This window comes from Nomascus leucogenys, chromosome 21 (assembly GCF_006542625.1).
Source record: "Nomascus leucogenys isolate Asia chromosome 21, Asia_NLE_v1, whole genome shotgun sequence".
In the NCBI taxonomy this organism is placed as follows: Eukaryota; Metazoa; Chordata; class Mammalia; order Primates; family Hylobatidae; genus Nomascus; species Nomascus leucogenys.
Genome location: NC_044401.1, coordinates 23564777 through 23592009, shown reverse-complemented (window position 1 = coordinate 23592009; position 27233 = coordinate 23564777). Strand labels below are relative to the sequence as shown.

Genomic DNA, 27233 nt, shown 5'->3' with positions numbered 1-27233 from the left:
ATCCTAAAGCAAAGCTCTTTCAATGTACCTCAAGGGAAGAAACCAGGTGGTATGAGAGGCCATCTGGTGGAGACTGATACACTAGACCAAAAAAACATTCTAGGGATAGATGTATCAGTGAGTTTGAAAAGTTGAAACTCTATGAATAACAGTATTCAATAAGTGAGTAATGTACTGGACTTCATGATTTCAGGTGAAGAGAAAAATTTAATCTCCTTGAGGACAGTGCTATATTTAGAGACATGCTTTAGTGGAAAAGAATAAAAACTTGTTCAAAAAGAAAAATAAGCTATCTAATGTTTGAAATATGTGTGATTTGAAAAAAATGATGTTTTTTCTTAACTCACTCACTAAAGAAATCCTTAACCACTGTATGATAAGAAAGTTAAAAAAAAAAAAAACACCTCATTCTCAGGTCTTAAAGAAATCCTGCTTCCTGGCCTAGACCTTAGAGACCTAGCAATGAAGGATATTCAGGGTGGCATATTTAACATGTTCTCTATGGTATCGGTATAATTTTAAAAGACTTAGTGGTTGCATGGAACTTTTCTAAGACTCACATAGCTTTGCAAATATTTACACATTAATCTTTATCTCTCAAGAAGTAGATAGGTGGTAGGTATTTAACCAACTAACAATGATACTAATGAAAGAAAATGTAAAGCAACTTCCTCTAATGCCACAAAACAGTTAGGGGTGACACCAGAAATAGAAGCCCTAACTTCTAAGATCGTGTCCTGACAAATGCATTAGTCTACTCCTCCTACTAACCAGCCTTGTTAAGCTTGAGAAATATTGCATAATGAAACTTTCTGTGAAGTTGAATCAGAAGCATTAAAATATCAATTCAGCTGATGTTTGAAACTTGTAAGTTTTCTTTAAAATGTTCATTTTCATATGTAGAAGGTATGCTATATATCAGGAAGAAATCAGACAGAATTCATCATGAGAATACTGGCATTTCATCCTTGAATGACAAGCACTGAATACAGTCGGATGGGTGACTATCCAGATAACATTAATAATAATGGAATTTACTTTAAGACTTCAAGAGACTAATACATGTCTGTCTAGAACTGAATTAAAAATCTAATGTTGTATGTTTTTTTCTCTGTGTCTCTTCTTTTGTAACTCCTTTATATGACATTTTAAGATGTTTTTTCTGTTGCCTTTACACAATAGGAAAATGAATTTTGTGCAGTTAAATAAAAAAGATGAAACTGAAGACAGGAATGCAAATATACTATGCAATTTTTTAAAATGTTAACATATTGGAAAATTTCTTGACATCTACATCTATCCTAAAATATCCCAGCTTTGGGTCTAGAGTTGTTTTCCCCCCTCATTCATTTATTTCATCCATGCAACAAATATTAAAAAGACGTTTATTATGTACTAGGTGCTGTGGAAACAACAGAAAATAGAGACAATCAAGGCAGAACAAACCATGCCTTCATGGTTAGATGGTCTTCATGGTTAGTCATGTCTTCATGACTTAGATTATAGTAGACATGATGGGATTGGGGGAAGTGTTGAAATGTGAAGATAGTTAATAAATAAATAGACAAGTTCAAAATGATATTCAAAGATAATTTCAAATAGCCAAAAAGTGCTGTGCAGTAAGTATATTAATACTCTCAAGCCAGAGTCCACCAGGAACACACTACAGTTGAACAAATTGGGTTTATCACTTATTGAAGCAGAAGAAAATACACCCCAGGAAGAACTACAGTGTGTGTCAGTAAGAGGGTGTTAGAAAGAACCAGTTATAGAATTTGGGCTTTTGATGGGTGATTTGGGAGAGGGACTAAGGAAGCAGGGGTTTGCTCTAGATTGAATGCTATCAGAAAGCAAAGGCAATTCTATGATTAGATGTCTGGTGTTTTTTTTCTTTTTCATAAATGTTATTTTTAATTGACAATAATTGTATATATTAATGGGATGCAGTGTGATGTTGTAATAGATGTGCATATTGTAGAATAATTAAATCAAACTAATTAAAAAATTTGTTACTTCACATACTTATTTTTATGGTGAAAACATTTAAAATCTACTCTTTCAGCAATTTAAAAATATACAATCATTATTATTTATTACAATTACCATTCTGGGCAATAAGATCATTAAAGCTTATTTCTACTGTCTAACTGAAATTTTATATACTTTGATCAGCATCTTCCCTTTCCCCACCCCCCTCCCCCACCCCACACTGAATCTGGTAACCACCATTCTCCTCTCTTCTTCTATGAGTTCAATATTTTTACATTCCACATCGGAGATCATGTGCTATTTGTCTTACTGTTTCTGGCTTATTTCACTTTCCATAATGTCCTCCATTCCATCCCTGTTGCACAAGTAATAGAATTTCCTTTTTCTTAAGGAGAATAGTACTCCAATGTGTTTATAAATACCACGTTTTATTGATCCATTCATCCAATAATAGACACCTAGGTTGCTTCCATATCTTGGCTATTGTGAATAATGCTACAGTGAACATTGGAGTGCAGATAGCTCATCAGCATATTGATTTCTATTTCTTTGGGTGTATACCCGGAAGTAGGATTGATGGATCATATAGTAATTCTATTTGTCTTGAGGAACTTCCATATCATTTTCCATAATTGCTGTATTCATGTACATTCCTGCCGACAGTGCACAAGGTTTTCCCTTTCTCCACACTCTCGTGAACATTTGTTATCTATTGTGTTTTTGACAATGGCCATTATATCAGGTAACATCTCCTTGTGGTTGTAAATTGCATTTTCCTGATAATTAGTTATAATGAGCATTTTTTATTCATATATCTGCTGCCATTTTTATGTCTTCTTTTGAGAAGTGTATTGTAAATAGTGCTGCAATAAACATGGCGATTCAGGTATCTTTAGACATATTGATTTTTTTTTTCCTTTGGATAAATATCGAGTAGTGTGATTGCTGGATCACGTGGTAGTTCTTTTGTTTGTTTGCCTTTTTTTTTTCTTTTTGAGAGATCCTCCATACTGTTTTCCATAGTGGCTATACTAATTTATATTCCCATCAACAGTGTATAAGTGTAACCGTTTTTCTGCATCCTCACCAACACCTATTATTTTCCTATTTATAATAAAAACCATTCTAACAGAAGCAAGATGATATCTCTTTGGGGGTTCTAATTTGCATTTTCCTGATAATTAGTGACATTGAGCAATTTTTTTGACAGCTGTTGGCCATTTGTATGTCTTCTTTGCAAAATGTTTATGCATATGCTTTGCCCACTTTTTAATGAAATTATTTGTTGTTTTGTTTGTTTTGTTTTGTTTTTTTGGGTTGTTTGAGTTCCTCGTATATTCTGGCTATAGGTCCCATGTCAAGTAAATAATTTTCAGATATTTTCTCCCATTCAACAGGTTTTCTCTTCACTCTGTTGATTGTTTCCTTTGCTGTGCAGAGCTTTTTATTTTAAATAGTACCATTTGTCTACTTTTCTTTTTGATGCCTATACTTTTAAGTACTAAGCCATACAAACTTTGCATAGACCAGGATCCTGAAGTGTGTTCCCTGTGTTTTCTTCTATTAGCTTTATAGCTTTGGGTCCTGCATTTAAATCTTTAATATCTCTAGAGTTGACTTTTGTATATGGTGAGGGATAGGGGTCCAATTTCTTTCTTCTGCATATGGATATCCAATTTTTACAGCCTTGTTTATTGAAGAGGGTATCTTTTCCCCAATGTATGTTCTTGGCACATCTGTCAAAACTCCGTCAGCTATAAATATGTGTATGTATTTCTGCATTCTCTATTCTGTTCCATTGGTCTGTCTGTTTTTATAGCAATACTATAATGTTTGGCGTAAAATAGTGTTATGTCTTTTGAAGTCAGGTAGCATGATGCCTTCAGCTTTATTCTTTTGCTCAGGATTGCTTTGGCTATTTGAGCTCTTCTTTAATTCCACACGAATTGTAAAGCTGTTTTTTCTATTTCTGTGGCAAATGACATTTTGATAGTAATTGCATTGAATCTGTAGATTGCTTTGGGTAGTACAGTCATTTTAACAATATTAATCATTACAATCCATGAGCATGGGATGTCTTTTCATTTGTTTTTGTCTTCCTAAATTTCATTCGTCAGTGTTTTATGATTTTCCTCATAGAGATCTTTTATCTCCTTGATTAAATTTATACCTACATATTTTATTTTATACATTTTAGCTTTTGAAATTACATTTCCTTGTTGATTTTTTTCAGGTAGTTTATTATTGGTGTAAGAAACACTGCCGATTTTTATATGTTGATTTTGTATCCTGTAATTTTATTAATTTATTTATCTGATCTAAGAGTTTTTGATGAAATCTTGGTTGGGGTATTTTTGGATATAAGATTATATCATATGCAAAAAGAGACAATTTGATTTCCTTTTTTCCAGTTTGGATGCATTTTTTTTTTTTTTTTTGAGACAGAGTCTTGCTCTGTTGCCCAGGCTGGAGTGCAGTGGTATGATCTTGGCTTACTGCAAGCTCTGCCTCCCAGGTTCATGCCATTCTCCTGCCTCAGCCTCCCGAGTAGCTGGGACTACAGGCACCTGCCACCACGCCTGGCTAATGTTGCGTGTTCTTAGTAGAGATGGGGTTTCACCGTGTTAGCCAGGATGGTCTCGATCTCCTGACCTCGTGACTCACCCGCCTCAGCCTCCCAAAGTGCTGGGATTACAGGCGTGAGCCACTGCACCCAGCCATAGTGGTAATAATTGAGACCTTTCTCTTCTGTCAGTGGGTTTTATACGTTCATGTGTTTTTCTGATGGTAGATATCATCCTTTTGTTTCCAGGTGTAGACCTTCCTTAAGTATTGCTTCTAGGGCCCGTGTAATAGTAATTAATTCCCTCTGCTTTTCTTTCTCTGAGAAAACAATGTATTTCATCTTCATTTATGAAGGATAACTTTGCTAGGTATGGCATCTTTGGCTGCTAGTTTTATGTTTCAGAACTTTGAATATATCATCCTACTCTCTTCAGGCCTGTAAGGCTTCTGCTGGAAATCTGCTGTTATTATGATGGGATTTCCCTTATAAGTGACTGGACACTTTTCTTTTGCTGTTTTCAGAATTTCTTCTTTGCTTTGACTTTTGACAGTTTGACTATAATGTGCCTTGGAGAAGACCCTTTTCATTACATCTATTTGGGGATCTCTAACCCTCCCATGTCTGGATGTCTAAATCTCTTGCTAAACTTGGGATTATTATTTCATTACATAGTTTTTTCTCCCTTCAGTATTGTCTTCACCTTCTGGAACATAGAAAATTTGAATATTTGGTCACTATATGGTGTCCCATGTGTCACACAGGCTTTGTTTATTATTTTTTATTGTTTTATCTTTGTTTTTGTCAGACTGGTTTTTGTCAAAAGACCTATATTCAAGTTCTAAAATTCTTCTTCTTGATCTAGTCCATTTTTGAACCTTTTGAATGTATCTTTTTATTTCATTCAATGACTTTTTTAGTTCCAGGATTTCTGCTTGTTTCTTTTTTTATAATATCTATCTCTTTGGTAAATTTCTTTTTCATATCCTGAATTGTTTTTCTGATTTCTTTGTATTACTTATCTGTGTTCTATTGTATCTCATTGAGCTTCTTTAATATCATTATTTTTCTCTGATTTTATAAATTTCTTTTTTGTTGGAATTTGTTGCTAGAGAATTATTGTGTTCCTTTGGAGGTGTCATATTTCTTTGCTTTTTCATGTTTCTTGTGTCTTTACATTTATATGTATGCATCTTGTTTAAAAGCCACTTGTATTCGTTCATTATCTTGCTGCTAATAAAGACATACCTGAGACTGGGTAATTCATAAAGGAAAGTGGTTTAATTGACTGACAGTTCAGCATGACTAGGGAGGCCTCAGGAAACTTACAATTATGGTGGAAGAGGAAGTAAATATGTCCTTCTTCGCAAGGCAGCAGGACAGAGAATAACGAGAACCAAGCCAAAAGGGAAGCCTCTTGTAAAACTATCAGATCTCATGAGAACTTACTCACTATCATGAGAACAGCATGGGGGAAACCACCCCCATTATTCAATTACCTCCCACTGGGTCCCTCCCATGACACATGGGGATTATGGGAACTACAATTCAAAATGAGATTTGGATGGAGACATAGCAAACCAATATTCAGGCTTCCAGATGGCAAGCTCTGGCCCTGTGGTGGCAGAATTAGGTTGGGTAGGCTTGTACTCACGTTCCCCCATGGGGCATGACAGTGCACCCAAATTCAGAGGGTTGGGTGATATGAGTTTGGGTCTCATGCCCCTGGATACAAGGAGTTGAAAGCTGAAATGGTCAATATGATCTGCGAAAGTGTAGGATAGTGACTACCAAACTGTTTTCTGGGGAGCCTTTTTTTTAAAAAAAAAAAAAAAAAAGACAAGGTTTTGCTCTGTTACCTGGTCTGCTGTGCAGTGACATGATCATAGCCCACTGCAGCCTCAAACTCCTGGGCTCAAGTGACCCTCCCACCTCAGCCTTCTGAGTAGCTGAGACTACCTTTGCCACTACACCCAGTTATTTTTTGTTTTTAAGATGGTCTTACTATGTTGCTCAGTCTGGTCTCAAAATCCTTTCCTCAAGTGATCCTCCTGCCTCAGCCTCTCAATTAGCTAGGATTACAGGCATGAGCCACCATGCCCAGCTGGGAAGTGTTAATTGTTGCTCCAAGACCAAAAGTTTCTGTATTGGAAAGGATGCTGAATTTTGTCAAATGCTTTTTCTGTATCTATTGAGATGATGATGATTTCTGTTTCTTTATTCACTTAATATGGTGTGTCACATTTATTGGTTTTGGTAAGTTGAGCCATCTTTGCATCCCAGGGATAAATTTGACTTGACCATGGTGACTGACTATTTTTGTGTGCTGTTGAATCTGATTTGCTAGTATTTTGTTGAGTGTTTTTGCATCTACCTTCATCAAGGATATGGGCTTGTAGTTTTGTTTTTTTATATTGTTCTTGTCTGGCTTCAGTATCAGGGCAATTCTGGCCTTGTAAAATGAGTTTAGAAGTATTCTCTCTTCTTCAAAGGGAGATTTATAAAAGATTGGTATTTATTTCTTATTTACATGTTAGATAAAATTCTGCTGTGAAGTAATAAAGTCTAGGCTTTTCTTTGATGGGAGATTTTTTAGTATTGATTCAGTTTTATTCTTGGTTTGTTCAAATTTTCTTTTATTTTTCTTAACTTTGTCCTGGTAGATTCCATGTTTCTAGGAATTTATCTATTTCTTCTAAATTATCCAATTTATAAGTGTAAAGTTGTTCATAATATTCACTTATGTTCCTTTGTGTTTCTGTGGTATCTGTTGTAATATCTCCTCTTTCATTTGTGATTTATTTGAGTCTTATCTCTTTTTTTCTTAGTTGGTCTGGTCTGGCAAAGGGTTTGTCAATTTTCCTTATCTTTTCAAAAGAAAACTTATTTAGTTGATCTTTTCTATTCTTTCTAATGTCTACTTTATTTACTTCTATTCTGATCTGTATTATTTCCTTCCTTCTGCTAACTTCATGCTCCGTTTGTTCTTCCTTTTTCAGTTTCTTGAGATAACATTAAGTTGCTTACTTAAGAACTTTTCTCTTTTGTAAGGCAGGCATTTATTGCTGTAAACTTCCCTCTTAGAACTGCCTTTGGTGCATCCCATAAGTTTAGTATGTTGTATTTTCATTTTCATTTGTCTGAGGATATTTTTAACTTTCATTTTTAATTTCTTCCTTGATCCATTGGTTGTACAGGAGTGTGATGTTTATTCTCCATGTATTTGTGAATTTTCCAGAATTTCTCCTTTATTAATTTCTAGTTTAATTCCATTATGGTCAGAAAATATACTTGATATGATTTCAGCCTTCTTAAATTTATTAAGAATTATTTTGTGGCCTATTATCTATCCTGTAGAATGTTCTGTGTGCACTTGAGAAAAATGTGTATAATGGTGCTGTTGGATGAAATGTTCTGTATATACCTGTTAGGTCCATTTGGGGTAAAGGGTTGTTGAAGTCCATTCTTTCTCTACTGATTTCTTGTCTGAATGAACTATCCATCATTGAAAGTACAGTATTTAAGTCCCATACTATTACTGTATTATAGTCTGTCTCTTCAGATTTATTAATGTTTGCTTTATGTATTTAGGTGCTCCAATGTTAGATGCATGTATATTCTAAATGCTTATCTTTTTAATGAACTGACCCTTTTGTTATTACATAATGACCTGCTTTTTCTCTTTTTCCCAATTTTGACTAAAAGGAGGTCATTCTAATATAACAATTATATAAGCATAATCACTCTCACTCTGTATTGATCTAACCTAATACAAGCATAATCACTCCCATGCGCTATTGGTTACCATCTGCCTCTTATTCCATACCTTTGCTGTTAGTCTATGTGTCTCCCTAAAGCTAAAATAAGATTTTTGGAGGCAAAATATTGTTGGATCTTGTTTTTTAATCTAGATATTCTTTTAACTGTAGACTATAATCTCTTTACATTTAAGATTATTATGGATAGATATGGGCTTACTATAGGCATTTTATTAATTTTTTACTGACTTTTGTAGTTATTTTGTGTCTTTCTTCCAATCTTATGGTCTTTATTTGTGATTTGTGTATTTTTGTAGTAATATGCTTTGATTCCTTTCTCTTCATATTTTGTATATCTGCCAGAGGTTTTTCCTTATAGTTATCATGAGGCTTACACAAAACATCTTATAGTTAAAGTATTCTAATTTAAGCTGAAAATACCTTAATTACAATTGCATACAAAGACTCTATGCTTATATTTCTCCTCCCTCACACATTTTATGCTATTGATGCAATACTTCATATCGACTTATATTGTGTATGCTAACCCATTGTTTATAGCTATAATTGTTTAAATACATTTGTCTTTTAACTATTATACTAATGAGTGATTTACATAACCCCTTTACAGTTTTAGTATATTCTCAATTTGAGTATATGTTTACCTTTACTGGTAAGCTTTATACTTTCATGTGTTTTTATATTTTACTTATTTTCCCTTTATTTCAACTCAAAGAATTCCCCTAAGCATTTCTTGTAAGGCCAGTCCCATGATGATGGATTTCCTCAGCTTTTGTTTGTCTTAGAATGTCTTGATCTCATTTTTCATTTCTGAAGGACTGTGTTGCTGGGTGTAGTATGTTTTGTTAACTTATTTTTTAGCACTTTCAATATGTCATGCCACTCCCTCCTGGCTTGCAAGGTTTCTGTTGAGAAGTCATGTATAGTCCTATGGGATATCATTTTTATGTGATAAGTTTCTTCTCTCGTGCTGCCATAAAGCTTCTTTGTTTTTGGCTTTAATTTGATTATAATGTTAAAATCAGAAACAAATGAGATTTAAGGCAGCAAGAATTTTGAGTTTATCTCTATTGAGTTTATCTTTCTTGGGGTCCTTTGAGGTTCCTGAATCTGTATGTTCATATCCCTCCCAAGATTTGGGATTTTTTCAAACAGTATTTCTTTAAATAAGCTTTCTATCTCTTTGTCTCTCTTCTCCTTTGGATACTCTCATAAATTTTATATTTGTACATTTGATGGTGTCCCATATGTCCCTACACTTTCTTCACTCTTTTTTGATATTTTTTTAATTCCTCTAATTAGCTAATTTCAAATAATCTTTCTTCAAATTCACAATTTCTAATTTTTTTGCATGATTGCATCAGCTATTCAGACTATTGGGTTTTTCAATTCTGCCATTGTATCCTTCAGCACTAAGATTTCCGTTTGGTTCTTTTCCACGGTTTCTATATTTTATCAAACTTCTCATTTCATTCATGCATTGTTTTCCTTATTTCTTTTAGTTGTCTGTCTGTATTTGTTGAATTTCTTTGAGCTTCTTGAGGATGAACATTTTGAATCCTTTTTCCAGTCATTTGCACGTCTCTTTTTTGGTGGGATTGGTTAGTAAATCCTTAGTTATTTTGATGGTGTCATGTTTGCTTCATTCTTTGTTATTCATGTAGGCTTGCATTTCTGTCTGCATTTGAAGGAGCTAACTCCTCTTTCACTCTTTATAGAATAGATTTGACAAATTAAAATTTTCTCCTAATAGGTCTGAAGGTTGATGAGATTACCTGTGGGCTCATGATTGAGTGGCACTGGATGCAGGTCTTGTGCTTGATACTGGGTCTACAGTGGAACCTGCAGTTGGCAGGGTTGTTACCAGAGGCTCTAGTTGGTGTGGGTCCCATTTGGTTTCTAGGCAGACTGAACTGTCTCCAGGACCTTGATCTTTGGGTCTGGATCTGGGATGATGAAGGTCTGCTTCAGGATTCACAGATTGCAGGTCTTTTTCCACATGCAATGATGGATATGGCTTCCACTGGGTCTCTGGCAGGACTCCCGTTGGATAACTAAATGAGTACCTGTCCTGGCCGTACTATACAAGTTGGTGGCTGAGATGGGATTAAACTGAGGCATAAGATTGTTTCAGGATATACAACCAAGGCTGAGATCATTAGCCCTATCTCTGGGGTCACAAATAGGTATGTAGACAGTGGTTTTCTGGGTGAGCAAGCCTGCTTTCAGACTGCAGTTCAAAAAGGTGGGGGCCAATTTATAGGGCCATTTAAAGATCCACAGTGGGACAGAGGTGAGGGATTCAGCCTGAATGGGCACTGTGGGACATGTCTTCTTGTGAGTGCCCAAGCAGGCCAAGCTTCTCTCAGTGTGAAGACAAAAGGGGTCTGGACCTAAATCCAGTGCCATTTGAGGATCCACTGTGGAACGGAGGTTGGCAAAACCTGTCAGGGAAACAGACAGGCATGTCTTCTGGTGGGATTCCAGCCGGGCAGAATTGCTTCAAGACCACAGCTGGGAGGGACTGAAACCAATCTTCAGGGCTATTTTTAAATCTGCTGTGGAACTGATGTTGGCAAGCCTGACCCAGTGGCAGTGGGGGGTGAGAACCCCAACAGATCCCTATGTGTTCAGGATTGCCCATAGACTGCATCTGAGAGGGGCTAGAGCTGAGATTCAGGGCCCAGTTATGGTCTTCTATGGGATGAAGGCCAGCAAGACTGTCCAAATATATCTCTAGCAGTTCCTTGCATGGTGGAATAACTTCAGGGCTGTGACAGAAGGGCTGGTGCCTAGAAAGGGTCCCTTCAGGATCTGTTATGGGATGGAGGTTGTCAAGCCCATTAGCACTGATGGGCTAGTCATCCTGTGCCACTGGGATTATTCCCAGGCTGCAGCTAAGCAGGGCTACAACCAAGATTCAGGGCCCCTTCAGGACCTGCTGTGGGATGGAGGCTGACAGTCTTTAGTGGCACAGATGGATGAGTCTACCAGCAGTTCTTATTATGGATGGGATTCCTCCCAGGCTATGGCAGAGAGGGGCTAGAGCTGAGATAGGGCCCCTTCATGATCTGCTGTGGGACAGAGGCTGCAAGCCTGTCCTGGTGGTATAGATGAGTGAGTCTCTCTCTAGGTCCCTGTGTGAGAAGTACTAGGCTACAATTACAGCTAAAGGGGGCTGGAGCCAAAAGCTATTACAGGATAGCTTTTGGGTTCACGGATAAAACTGATGGCAAGAAGCAGATGGGTCTATCTGTGAAGCACTAATGTGCATGATTCCTCCCAGCCCTTTGGTAGATGCTTTTGGAAGCAGGCTCAAGGACAAACGGAGCTGTAACTAAACCCTTTGGAAAATGGGGTTATTTATGGGTCTGAAGCTGGGTCCACAATTACTGGGTCTGCTACCTAGGTGCAGGTCTGTACTCTCAAAACAATAATCCTAGATGTTGGGCTCCACTGGGGTTTCACAACCTCATACCCCAATCCAAGGGCTCCCACAAATAAATTTTTCATCATGAATGGGTGCAGAATTATTTTTTTTGTGGAGTAATACAACTGGGTGACCACCTATTCTGCCATCTTAGCTCATCCCCTAGATATCTGTTTTAATTGCTTCCTCTTTACCCTGTTGGTGAGGGAAGGATTTCATACCTCAAGAGATACCTATGGAGACAGCCAAACACAGAGACCCTACATTGGACAGATGAGATTGATGCATATTTATTAATCACATACACTTTCAGCCCAGAGGAGGGAGATACCACACACCATGCTGAGCCACATAGGGGTTGCATTTGGGAAAAAAAGTGAACAACCATGAGTATGGGATGCAGGTTTGGTAATACCAAGAGGGCAGGGTACTCGTTGATACTCAGGAGGATGTGATTGGCTTGTTTGAATAGCTCCACAGGCTGGCATGGAACTGAAACTTACTTTTCAGTGATGAGGAAAAACTTGACCTGATCTATTTGATAAGGCAGGTTCTTTGGCTAGGAAACCTTATTTATAGGAGCAGAGTAGGGAAGAATGTTTCCTGTAGGGCTATGTATGCCCCTTTCAGATGCCCTCAGCTATCACAGAAGCCAATAATATTGGGCCTTAATCTTAGGACTTGCACCATTGTATATTAATGAATCTTAGCTATAGGAAGGGAAGGAAAGATATGAGAATAAAGCTATAATTGGTTTCTTAAAAGTTGCACTCATTTTAGACAAGAGACAGGATTTCTGGTATTTTGGGGTGGCATAGTGACCTTGCCTTTGTCTGTACTTAGACAAAATTATTAAGTGACCCTACTTTGTCTCATTTTATCATGGTCTCAAAGTAGCCTGAAGTTGACACTATTTCCAATAGGGGGGAATAAAATAGCATAGCTCTGAAAGCTGGGCCAACTCCCAAATCTCAGAGGCTGCTATTTTGTTTTTCTTTTTGCAGTTAAAAGGGCCCGTTGGTGCTGGGAAACTAAATTAGATGGGTTGGTCAAGGAAAGTCTTCTGAAAGAGGGATATCAAAGCTCAGCTTTTATCACTAATAAGGAGCCATACACATAGAAAAGAACTGAGGAGAGTAGAGACAGGAGAGGAAGGGAGACAACCTGTGGGAGAGCACTCCTGTCTGAGGGAAACAGCAAAGATGAGCAATGAAACATTTCATCACACCCAAGAGGTGTGAGAAAAACCATCGAGAGCATGGATCTTTGCTTCAGTGCTCTCTAGGGGTTGGATACAGAGGAAGTACCAGAATCTCAGAACATGGGAAGTAAACTTTTGGAAAGCATCAAAGTGATCCTGATGCAGTGGTCCTCCAAGACAGATTGTCCCTCACTGCCTGTATCCTTCCCTCACAGATTTAGTTCAATTATACAGACCTTATATGAAAATCCCAATACTAATTGATGCTTTAATATGACCCTGTATAACATACAACAAAATTGCTTGTCCAGGAATGTTTTACCAACATCCAGGGAGATAGATGTGGTTGTTAGCTAGTGAATGTGCTGTCAGTGGCAGAAGATCAATTATCCTATATATAATTTTGTTTTTTCTCTGGAAACTAGACTGTAGTGATTTTTCTAGACCATCTAACATATATTTGAGCAGGGTCTGCATTTCCATTTAATAGGGAAGCATTCCTAGGATATGAGTTTTATCATTCCAACCATCTTCATGTCCAGTTCATGCATTTGAACACTATTACAATAGTTGGTTTGAAGACAGCATTGCTAGCAACTGGGAATTGAATATACCAACACAGGAAAATATTAATGATGATAAACAGCTCAGACAGCAGAGAGTAGTGGTTACAAGCATGGACTCTGAAGCCAGACAGCCTAGGTTCAAATGACAACACTACCACTTTCTAGTTGTATCCCTGTTAGGTATGTTACTTAGCTTACATGCCTCAATTTTCTCACCAACAAATTGGGATAATACTAGTACCTACCTCAAAGGTTTATTGGGGAGAATACAATATATAGTAATTTCTTAGACCTGACACAGGATAACACTATGTAAGACCTATCTTTGTAATGATGATTACAACTATGTATCAGAAAAGAAAAAAAAAAGGTAATTAATACAGTATTCCTATAGTTGATGAGTTAATTATGTACTAGCCAGTATATGTAAATGTTCACAGATCTTATTGAGGAATAATTCCTATCACTTACGGTTCTATACAGGGCCTCTCCTCTTCCTACAATGTCAGTCACATAATCAGTTTTTAGCAAAATCTGAAAGTATGCATTTAATTTAAAATATTTTTTTCCTTTCTGCCTGATATGTCTGATTCATTCAAGCCTACTGTAGATAACAGTTTTAATATATTCTGTTGCTGAGCTTTTTGGACTTTGCCTAAAGAATACACTAAGAGTCTCAGATCTTTAATTGAGGCAACCGTATTTAGTACCACTGAAATAAGTGTGAGAACAGCTTGATCACGCAAAGCTGGACATGAAGAAAACACCTGCCTGGTGTTAATAAGATACATGAATTTCAGACAACAGAAAACCAAATAAAATTACCACTTTGTCTATCTTGGTAAAATACCAACAGAGTTCTCATTATTTTCGTGACATTCAGAAGTTTATTTGAATTTCTATGAAATGTGAACAGAAAAAATCATATGGATTATGGGCTCATGGAGGGTGAGGGTTTTTAAAATATTGCTGAATTTTTATCCATACTATCAGATTTATTAAGACAAAGTAAAGGAAAAAAATAAGGAAAAAATATTTGTTTTGTTCTGGATATTCATTAGAACAAACCAGAGTGATGTGAGAATGAATTTCAAGTATCTTAATAGGCCTAGATGTATTGGGCATTAGTGTAAACACATGTACCCACTTCTCTTAAGGTTCAGGGTCTCAATAGAAATATGTTGAAAGTTCCTATCAATTGGCACTTTTATGCATAAGAGAAAATCTTTTACTTTCACAAACCTACTTTAGTTGTTTAAGAAAAGGAAAAATCTTAGTAATAATAATACAACAGTCATTAAAGGAATAACTTAGTGCAGATACCATCTTCTGATAATCACCCCTCAGAGTCTTGATTCTAGGCTGTGACATTATCAGAGTTTGCATTGGTCACCAAACAGCTTTGACATGGTATTACCTAAATCGTTGCATTATTACAAGCAGAACTGAAAAACTACAACTTCTTGTTTTCAGTGAAGTAAGGAAATTCATCCTCCAACAGGTTGAGAGCATCATTAAGAAAAAAACAAAAGATTATTCTTGTGTTTGTTGCCAAATTTATGCAAGATTTATAAAACTCCAATATCATATGCACTGAATTTTCAGTGGTTTTTGTTTGCTTGCTTCTTTGCTTGTTTGTTTAACATATACAGAATAAATTATCTTGTTAGACTGATTTCTATTTCTAATGGACATGTGTACACATAATTTTTTGGAAGCAAAGTTATGCCTTGTTCCCCTCCCGCCTTGTTATTTATTTTGCCTAAAAAATCTTAGTACCTACACGAAAAGGTAGTTTTTATTCATGCATAGTCAGCATTTAGTTGACTGTGATAAATTGTCAAAAGAAAAGGATAATTGAAATCTATTGTACTGCAAAATCTAATTCAATATTCTATGCTTAAACTTATATTGTGTCTTACAGTTGGCCATAAGTGCTAATAGACCAACTGAAGATATTTTAATTTTAATTTCTTTCATCCTTCCAAAGATTTTGATAACTTAAAACATTGTATGAATAGTACTTTACAGTTTGTAAGCACTTTGATATAAATTGTCACTTTTGATCTTCCCAATATCCTTATGGGAATGAGAGGTTATAGGATTATGAAAGATTTTATTATTCTCACTTTATATATTAATAAATTGGGAATCAATCATCATGTTCTTAAGGAAATGCAGGTAATCAGCTCTAGAAAAATTAAAAGTCTAGAATTTCAAAGTTTGTTGAATGTATTGCATTGCACTGAGAAAACCCATTACTTTTTATCCACAATAATTCTTCCTGTCTCCTTGCTGCCCTGTGTCCATGTCATTCTCTCTACTGTTTCTGGAACTTTGAATGTTTTTCTTCACTTCCCTTACTCCTTTTATGCACCCTGTCTTGAATGTCCCTGCTTCTCTAAATACCTAAATCCTGCTCATCTCTCAAGGTCTAGCATAAGTTTCATCCCCTCCAGGAAGACTTCCAGCCCCCACTGTTCTTACTTAACAAATATAGCATTTATGGGAATTTATTAAGTTCTTAAGTGTTTAATTTATGTTCATCTAAATTCTCCTACCAGATTATAAGCACCTGAGAACAGAGACCAAGTCTTATACTTCTTTGAAACTCACAACATTCTAGCACTGGATATAGATATAATAAATGCTTGCTAAATATTTGGTTATTATTTAATTACCCAATGGAGACAATGCTGGAACATATCTCATCTTCCTTATCTGCATTTCCATCCATGTGGCTTGTAATTTAGCCTGTATAATCACTTACTATGGTAGAGTTCAGTATGGGTTTTTTCAATACGTTCATACATCAATTGACCCTAACATTAATTTCTAACTGTCAATGACGCCCAGTCATATGACCTAGGGGATCAAATTAACTACACATGCCTGATGGATTCCCTGAACAGAGTAAACATTTGGGCCATATATCAGCATTGAGAACAGGAACAGGAGACGTTATGCTGTGATTGCATTTCTATAGAATTACATTAGCATTACCCATTCTGCTAGTCATAATTTCTCAGCAGATCAGGGATATCTATCAATAGTATTTCCTGTGATATAGCACATGGAAATGTATTCCATTATTCATTAGAAGTGTTGCTGATCAAGCATATTATCCTTATAAACTTACTTTTTAAGAAAGAAATGTTTGTGTGAAAATAACATACTTAAGAGTCATTGTGTGAAAAAAGGATGTCACTGTATGACAGTTTGACTCTTCTGAAATGTAAGTGTTTGGTTTAATCAAATAACTGCTTTTGTTCATATTTTAAGGTGAATTTGGAGAAGTCTGTAGTGGACGTTTGAAGACACCAGGGAAAAGAGAGATCCCAGTTGCCATTAAAACTTTGAAAGGTGGCCACATGGATCGGCAAAGAAGAGATTTTCTAAGAGAAGCTAGTATCATGGGCCAGTTTGACCATCCAAACATCATTCGCCTAGAAGGTGTTGTCACAAAAAGTAAGTTACTGAGTTTCTTCATTATTTCTTTCACACACCTATCTCAGTTTTTTTTTAAGAAAAGGAAAAATCTTCATGATAATACCACAGATATTAAAGGAATAACTTAGTTCGGATATCAGCACCCCCTCAGAGTCTTGATCCTAGGCTGTGACATTATCAGAGTTTGCATTGGTCACCAAACAGCTTTGACATGGTACTACCTGCAAATCATTCCTAACGTAACTTGAAGTAATGAATCAAGAGTAAAGGGTTATGTGTTTTTGTTTTGTTTTGTTTTTTGAAATGTCAATAGTAACAGAACAAACACTTTCAGTGTTTTGGGTCATTAAGGTAAAATATTTCTGTTTAGAAATAAATGTCATATACAAATATAAAATGCTTTATCTGGAGTAAAACTTATAAACAAAAATTCTGCATGGAACCTATATAAATGACATTAGAAGTAAATTATTATAATTTATATAAAATGAAAAAAGTTTACAATTCCTCAAGTAAAAATTCTTCTTTCACAGAAATAATGGAACAAAGTTCATTCCTTTGAAAAGAAATGTTTTCAAAAATCCAAAATTAGCAATATACTCTAAGAAATAGATTGCTATATATTCGCTTTCATTTGAATAATGATAGGGCATAAAATATGACAATATTTCTCATTATTCACTAAAAATTATTACATATAAAATCCAATACAGATTTGGCCTTTTAAAAATAACTTCAATCCTTGAGAGAGGCATTTTTCTTTCATAAAAATAACATTTATTTTAAAATCTTTTAAATAAAATTGAAACTTTATGTCATATTTGGAAGCAGGAAAGTATAAAAGCTTACTAAAGAGATGCAATTGACTCTGTGTCTGAAACTCCTAAGTCCTTCTCACAAAGCATTGTCCAACATGCTACCCAAAATGAATAGATTACTGGAAGCTATGAAAGTTTGGAAGACAGAAAAGAATGCTTCTGATGACAGATGTTGCAGTGGACTATTACTTTAGTGGCCTTAATGGGGCCTTTCAGTGTTCATGTCGTTGTATAGTTTTTTCCCATATTGATTCTGGGCTTTTCTATGCAACAAACCTTGGCCAATGGGACATTAGCAAGTGTGATGCAAGTGAAGGCATCTTACATGTTTGTACGTTGGAGCTTGTCCTCTTGCAACACTCTTTCCTGGAACAAGTCTCTATGCCTAATGAAGGCAATCCATAAGATGAGGCCACATGCAGAACGGCAAAGAAGAGAACTGAGGTGATTCAGCCAATATCCACATCTGAACTCCAAGCAGAATGTCAGCACTGAATGCAGCCTTGTGAGTGAACCATCTCAGAGGTTACAACTCCACCACCACTGCTATTAGATAGCTGTAGCTGTGGTTGACATCTTGTACAGGAAAGGAACCATGCACCTCCATCCCATCAACCCATAAATCATAAAAGATGATTAAATGGTTGTTGTTTTAAGCCACTAAGTTTCAGATGGTTTGTTGCACAGCAATAGATAACCAAACAGAAGGACCCCAGTTTGACTTCCGCTCCTGCCACTTAAGAATTATGCAGCTATGGGTAAATTATTTAACATCTCTATCCTTTACTTCCATATCTGTAAAATGGGACAGGAATGTTGTAAGAATTAAATTTGTCAATGTTTAATACATTTAGCACCCTTTGTGCATCATTGTAAACTACATTAAATGATATTCTTTGTTGGGACTATATGTGCTAGCACTTTATACATATATATTACCATTTCATTCTCACAGCAACCCTAATTGATATCATTATCTACATTTTATGGATGAGAAACGAAGGCCCACGCAGGTTAACTAACCCACATAAGGACCTTTAACCTACAGTATGTGGCATGACTGGTGTTGAAAATGAAGTCTGTCTCACTTTAAAACCCAGCCTTTTTTTTTTTTTTGCTTTTGCTATATTCCTTTGAATGAGTTTTATACTTTAATTATCTTATTTGAATTGAACAACATTAAATAAATAACAGTCTGAATTAAATAACATAATACTGCCTTTCAAAATAGGAAAAAAATATTGGGTTAGAGTGATGTTAATTGCCCCTAAAATATAAAATTTAGAAAGAGCCAGCTATGCCATAGTACCTGGTAAAGATTATGACCTAAAAGAGAGGAACAGAGAGACAGAGAGAAGAAGTAGATGTTAATTATTTCTTTCGTATTTTCTGACTTCCTTGTTATTAATTTAACATGAACATTTCAAGTTATTCCTTCTGTATTATGTATCTCTGGCAGGCAAAAGATAATTTTCAAGTTGGGTTATGAACCTTTGCAGAGCATTTTAAATCACAATCTAGGCATGATGCTGAAGTCCTCTGATGTGTGTTTATGCATGAAACATGTAGAAATGAGCATCCAACAATAAATTAAAAGGTTTAAAAAGTGTCATATCTTTATTTTCTTACTTTAATAAATCAAATTATGCCTTTTTCCTATATTCCCATGTGCTTTATTCACATATTCTTATATGTGAATTACACATCTATCCTTTCTCAATCACAGACACACACACACACACACACGCACAGACACATGAAAAGGAAAAAAAGATGTATATCCCTGTGAAATAGTGGGAATCATTTATCCTACATCAACTAAATATGTTTAATAAGATATTCTGTGGTACTTGCCTGCCAGTTTGAAATAGTTTATTTCACATAAGCATCCAACATAGTGATTGCTTTACAACTCTAAGAATCTCCTCTAGAAATGAGACCAGTGACCTCTACTTAGCCACATTTATATGATCTACAAGTCAAGGTTTCTGTTCCATTTCTTAAAAAAAAGAAATAAAATAAAAATCTCAAATCTGTTGTAGGAAAATGGATTGAGAAAGCATAGATTCAGTATACTGTTGAGTGGCAATCGCCATTATAGCATTGACTTGTTAGAGTGAGCCCCATATGGGGTGGCGTGGAGCTACCAAGGTGGGTTGTAGAGATGGAGAAGGGAATAATCCTCATAAAGATAAATGGGCAGGTTTATATTGTTATCATCTTGACTCAAGTGCTATGGGACTGTTAGAAGAAAGCCAATAAATAAATGAGTGCCTCATTCCCATAAATTCATGGTAATTATTCCAAGATTACCCTTAAGTAGCTAAGAGATAGCTAGCAATTAATGCTCCCAAAGGACTACCCATTGCATAAAAGATAATACTGATGAAGATAAAGATGCAGTATAGGCTTATAAGGGCATGTTTATAGAGTATCCTGGGATTCTGAGAAATAAATTCATAGACTCTCAGTTGAAAGTAATTCAAAATCTAGATCAAAATCTTCATCAGATTCTTTTACAAATTCTTAATATGCATTTTTTTAATCTCATATAGGATTTGTCTCTGAGAGACAAGTGTTATAAAGTTCTTGGGAACACTTTGGCTCTCTTTCATATTTGGACATTATTTTAAACTTAAAAGTTAAATGATTAAAAGCTGTGTTATCCAAAAAAATGTGTTTGATAAGAGTTGAACCTATTTGTTTGATATGCATCACAATTTCATTAACCTGTTAAGATACAAGTGATATAAACAGAGATTAATTGACCTATAACCATATGTTTAGTAAATACTTTTTCTCCAAGAAGCAAATAGAAGCCTTAAGTTAGAGGACAGACTTGTAGCCATTAATAGCACAGATTATAGCAATTTGTAACAGATAACATATACACCGGTGTCATTAACTGTATAACCAACAGAGAAAGAGCTATGGTTCTACAAAAAGGCAAGAACTGTGGTTTAATGATGAAGAAATACTGTGCAGTAACCACACTTCAGAATACTGGGCCCTGCAGTTTGAATTTATGATGATGGAAGAACCAAAAGAAGAAAAAATGAAGTGCCTACCTCCCAGCTTAGAAAGCAACAACTAAATTTAGATATGCCAACTGTATCTAAAATAAATCCTAAATCCAGTAAAGAGCAATAGAAACCAATCAGGGTAGCAAACAAATTCCCAAACATAATTTCATTTCATAAAAATACTCCCTAAATATTCAATGAGACAGTATTGAAGTTATAACAGAAAGTGCTGCGCTTGCTCAAAACCCCCTTTAATACTCAAGAATATTGTGGGTTCCTTCTGGAGAGGCATGGTGGGTCCACATGAGATCTGGGTAAGAGAGTAGATTCAAGCCAGCCAAATACATTTTAGTACTTGCACAAAAACTGCTTCTCTGGTTCCAGAATTTTGTTCTGCTTGTTAAGTAATAGGCATTCCCCAAAATTTCTGCTACTGTATTACTGTATTAGCTATGACATCTGCTGCTCTACCTGGTTATATTTGGGCCAGTCCCATAACCACTTTGGGCCTTAATTTTCACCACCAAACACAAAAAAATGAAAAGTGCAAATTAGACTAGAAAACATTAAAGGTCACATTTACCTTTAATATTTTGTGATTCCATTTTGTTTTTAAAAGAAGAGTCATGAGATGTTGGTGAGGAAAATTTGTGCTGGTGATAACTTATCACTCTACCTCCAACTTTATTATAACTTCAGCTACATATTGATGACCCAATAAGAAAATAGAAAAGTTCAGGAAGAAACAAGCAAAGAAAAAAACAGTGCCTTCGATAAAGTTTTCAACTTATAACTTGTAAAGTAGAAAAGTTTTAGGTAAAATTTTTCTGTAAGTAAAATCAAGGTTGGGATATGTATAATATACATTGTATGGGGTAAAATATTCTGTATGTCTGATTTTACTGATATACATTAGATTTTTTTTACCCCTGAGGTTCAGCTCCTAGTTAAGGTAGGTGAAGAGTCTATTGGTTTTTGTTCTTCCCCCAAACCCAAGAAACATTTAGTGAGTATGACCAGGTATTAGGCCCTATTGCTGATTAAAACCTAGTGATAGAGAAAAGGAGGCTCAGTGCTCTTGAGAAGCTCATTTGTTGGTGCCAGTCCACTGGGAGCAACAAATAAGTGTGTCATTATTTCCCAATGTGGTGTGGCGTGTGCTGTTTTGGTTATAATTATTCAATAATTTTTTTTTATTATACTTTAGGTTTTAGGGTACATGTGCACAATGTGCAGGTTTGTTACATATGTATCCATGTGCCATGTTGATTTCCTGCACCCATTAACTCGTCATTTAGCATTAGGTATATCTCCTAATGCTGTTCCTCCCCCCTCCCCCCACCCCACAACAGTCCCCGGAATGTGATATTCCCCTTCCTGTGTCCATGAGTTCTCATTGTTCAATTCCCACCTATGAGTGAGAACATGTGGTGTTTGGTTTTTTGTCCTTGCGATAGTTTACAGAGAATGATGTTTTCCAGTTTCATCCATGTCCCTACAAAGGACACGAACTCATCATTTTTTATGGCTGCATAGTATTCCATGGTGTATATGTGCCACATTTTCTTAATCCAGTCTATCGTTGTTGGACATTTGGGTTGGTTCCAAGTCTTTGCTATTGTGAATAGTGCCGCAATAAACATACGTGTGCATGTGTCTTTATAGCAGCATGATTTATAGTCCTTTGGGTATATACCCAGTAATGGGATGGCTGGGTCAAATGGTATTTCTAGTTCTAGATCCCTGAGGAATCACCACACTGACTTCCACAATGGTTGAACTAGTTTACAGTCCCACCAACAGTGTAAAAGTGTTCCTATTTCTCCACATCCTCTCCAGCACCTGTTGTTTCCTGCTTTTTTAATGATGGCCATTCTAACTGGTGTGAGATGGTATCTCACTGTGGTTTTGATTTGCATTTCTCTGATGGCCAGTGATGATGAGCATTTCTTCATGTGTTTTTTGGCTGCATACATGTCTTCTTTTGAGAAGTGTCTGTTCATGTCCTTTGCCCACTTTTTGATGGGGTTGTTTGTTTTTTTCTTGTAAATTTGTTTGAGTTCATTGTAGATTCTGGATATTAGCCCTTTGTCAGAAGATACAAACAAATGGAAGAACATTCCATGCTCATGGGTTGGAAGAATCAATATCGTGAAAATGGCCATACTGCCCAAAGTAATTTATAGATTCAATGCCATCCCCATCAAGCTACCAATGACTTTCTTCACAGAATTGGAAAAAACTACTTTAAAGTTCATATGGAACCAAAAAAGAGCCTGCATCGCCAAGTCAATCCTAAGCCAAAAGAACAAAGCTGGAGGCATCATGCTACCTGACTTCAAACTATACTATAAGGCTACAGTAACCAAAACAGCATGGTACTGGTACCACAACAGAGATATAGATCAATGGAACAGAACAGAGCCCTCAGAAATGATGCTGCATATCTACAACTATCTGATCTTTGACAAACCTGACAAAAACCAGAAATGGGGAAAGGATTCCCTATTTAATAAATGGTGCTGGGAAAACTGGCTAGCCATATGTAGAAAGCTGAAACTGGATCCCTTCCTTACACCTTATACAAAAATTAATTCAAGATGGATTAAAGACTTACATGTTAGACCTAAAACCATTAAAATCCTACAAGAAAACCTAGGCAATACCATTCAGGACATAGGCGTGGTCAAGGACTTCATGTCTAAAACACCAAAAGCAATGTCAACAAAAGCCAAAATTGGCAAATGGGATCTAATTAAACTAAAGAGCTTCTGCACAGCAAAAGAAACTACCATCAGAGTGAACAGGCAACCTACAGAATGGGAGAACATTTTTGCAACCTATTCATCTGACAAAGAGCTAATATCAATAATTTTTAAATTTATTCATTTAGCAAATATTTATTTAGTGTCCATTTTTCTAGTCACCTTTTGTTTGTTTGTTTGTCTGAGATAGAGTTTCACTCTGTCACCCAGGTTGGAGTGCAGTGGCATGATCTTGACTCCCTGCAACCTCCACCTCCCAGGTTCCAGCGATGATCCTGCCTCAACCTCCCAAGTAGCTGGGATCACAGGTGTACCCCACCAAGTCCAGCTAATTTTTGTATTTTTAGTAGAGACGGGGTTTCACCATGTTGGCCAGGCTAGTCTCGAACTCCCAACCTCAAGTGATCCGCCCACCTCGGCCTCCCAAAGTGCTGGGATTACAGGCATGAGCCACAGCACCTGGCCTCTAGTCACTGTTAATACAGTAATGAAAAAAGACAGAACTAACTGCTAGAGGGGACAAAAAGAAATCTAAATATTTAAATGTAACTTTAGGTAAAGAGCAAAAACCTGAATGCAGGGAGGGAGCAAACCATGCCTAGGTGTGATAGAAGAGTATTCTAGAGAGAGGGAACCACTAGTTCCATACTTTTGGTTTAAGAAAGAATTTGGCATGTTAGAGGAGCACCTAATAAGCAAAGTAATAATAGTGTGGATTACATAGTGAAAGGAGAAACTAGGGGCAGACAAAATATAAGGAGGCTAGTGTAGTAATCCAAGTAAAAAATAAGGAGAAAATAGAGTAAAGAAGTCAAGAGAAAAAGAAAGGGATAGATTCTAGATCTGTTTCCTAGGTGAAATTAAGACACTTTAGTGACTGCTTGATTGTATAGGGGGAATGAGGACGATGGGACAGTTTCAAATGACTACCAAGTGAATGGTTTCCATAAGTAAAAAGATGGAGAGGGAATTCTGGAGAAATAACAGATCTAGAGGGAAAATAATGAATTCTTATTTGGACATGCTAAGTTTTAGGTGTCTGGGACATTTAGTTAAAGACTTCCAGAATGTCCCTGGAGCCTGAGTGGGCTGCAGGTTCAAAATAAGGAGAACTCGATAGATGGCTGATGGTTGGTAGTTGAAATCATAGGGAGGATGAAATTACCCAGAAGATTGAGGAGAACTAGCATTAAGAGGCCGACTGAGGAAGAGAAGTGTATGAAAAAGACAGAGGAGCAACCTGAAAAGCAAAGGACAGGTTTCTAAGAGTGATAGAGAGGTCAATAGAATAAAATGAGCTGAGAAACCAACTTAGATGGTTTGAGAAGTGTCCATTGGATAGGTCAGAGGGCACAGCTCATGAAGCATATCATGGGAGTGGAAGCCAGATGGCAATGGATTTCGAGTGAGATATGTGCACACTGCAATCAGATTCAAAGTTGTTAAAATGCAAATTAGATTGTGTTGATTCCTTACTTAAATTCCAAATGTTCAGCATTTTTCAGTTAATCATTCATCTAAGTAATATTTATGAACTGCCTAGCTACTACATACTGAACACTTTCTTTCTTTCTTTCTTTCTTTTCTTTCTTTCTTTCTTTCTTTTCTTTTTTTCTTTCTCTTTCTTTCTTTCTCCTTCCTTCCTTCCTTCCTTCCTTCCTTCCTTCCTTCCTTCTTTCTTTCTTTTTTGAGACACAGCCTCCCTCTGTTGCCTAGGCTTGAGTGCAGTGGCAAGATCTGGGCTCACTGCAACCTCTGCCTCCCTGGTTCAAGCGATTCTCCTGCTGCAGCCTCCTGAGTAGCTGGGACTACAGGCACATACCACCATGCCCAGCTATTTTTTGTATTTTTTGTAGAGATGGGGTTTCGCTGTGTTGGCCAGACTGGTCTCAAACTCCTGACCTCAAATGACCCACCTGTCTTGGCCACCCGAAGTGCCAGGATTACAGGCATGAGCCACCACACCTGCCATTCTGGGCACTTTTCTAAGCATTAGGTGTTCAGTAGTGAATAAGAAAGCCAAAGTGCCTGTCGTCCTGGGTCGGGTCCCTGAGTCTACCTCCTCTGGTTTCATTGTTCACCGTTCTTCTCGAATCCTAGATTGCATTCATGATGAATGACAGGGGTGTCTCCAAACTTGCTCCTCATTTCTCCCAGATTTCTCTTCTTTTTCTAAATCTCCAAGGAGCTGGAAGGCAATGTCCCAGGCTGATCCTAAATGGGTACAAAAGTAAATAACTCTGATATGAAAAGGATTGTGGTATCTATAACACTCAGCTTCCTTTTAAGACTGGAGTTAGCAGTCTTCCTTTATTTCAATGATGTGAGAAGCAAGATGATTTGCTGAGGTGGACAGCAGGACTGAGGACTGAGATGCTTGTGAATGTTTGAAGTAACTCCCGTGAAGAATGTGAAAGAAAGCTGACCAGGAAATAGTAGAAAGATTGAGGACATCACTGAGGATTCAGGAACCTGGAGATCATGACAGAAGCTGCTGCCCCCAAAAGCACTGTTATTAATTAGGGAAAGAGTTATAGGATGAAGATGAGAAGAGATTAAATCCAAGGGAAAAGGGAAAACTGGGAGGCAGCAGAAAGAGAAGAAATGGTGATTTTCTGTACTTGCTCTGTTCTTCTACCAATCTTAGTACTTTTTCCTGTTGTTCAAAAAATGAATGGTGATTTACTGTGTTTTCTCTCTTCTACCAACCTTAATACTTTTTGTTGTTGTTCAAGAAAATAAATTTTTCTTGTGCAACTTCTAGAGGCTTGATGGATTCTCAGGACATTTACTGGGAACTATTTGCCATTTGGAATTATAATGTACACATATTGATAAACAGAAAATGAACTAAGTGTGACTGTAACAGTGACAAGACGACATAGCCTGATGGCCCTGTGTATCATACTCTGTTCAAGCAGGACTAGGGATAATTGGAATCGCCGGCTTATTTTCTCTCTTCCAGAGCACACTTCCCTTCTTATAAGAAAAGAACAAACTCTTTCTGTATGCAGGAATAATTTATTGGTTGTCCTTCTAGTGTTTAAATATCTGGGTTTTCTCAAGGTCATTCATTCAAATCACCTCCCTAGAATTACCTCTGACCTATTCTCTAGTTCTGTGGTTTTCTCCTGCCCCTAAACTATGCTGCTAATTGTCGGGTAGACTGCACTGTGTAGTAACAGCTGTAAAAAAATCTAGTAACAAGTTTCTCAGTGTGAAGGTATCGTTGTAAACTATAAGAGCCAAAAAGAAAAGAGAATATAAATGCACTTTTATGCATACATAATGTTTCCTTTTATACTGCTAAATAAAATTGAATAAAGCCATCTAAAGGATGAAATCTTGTTGACTTTCAAAGAATAAAAAATTTCTCCCAAATCATTCATGATATGATTTGTGCTAGATAGTGTGATAAATCCAAATTGGGAAGGGCTGTAGATAAACCCATATTACAGGCATGAATTTGCATCCAGGAATTCAGGAGAGTAAGAACCAGCCTGCCAGGCTGCAGGATAAGGCAATCAATCATCACTGAGAAATCTTCACCAAGTTTCTAATGGTCTTATGTGGGGCTGGATAAAAACTGGTAAAAATCTTCATCACTGAAAATTTAATAGACCCCCTTTTAATGCAATTTCTAGTTAAA

At 36.5% G+C, this 27233-nt stretch overlaps 1 protein-coding gene across 5 annotated transcripts in view; it reads left to right on the top strand.

The window, feature by feature from the left end:
• The window catches only part of EPHA6 (EPH receptor A6), a 963391-nt gene that overhangs the window by 733373 nt on the left and 202785 nt on the right, over positions 1 to 27233 (top strand). For all 5 annotated transcript variants that reach the window (XM_030801993.1, XM_030801992.1, XM_030801995.1 and 2 more), the window contains one exon: positions 16811 to 16996. In XM_030801993.1, the coding sequence (XP_030657853.1) occupies positions 16811 to 16996 (186 nt within the window). The remainder of the gene's footprint in view (positions 1 to 16810; positions 16997 to 27233) is intronic.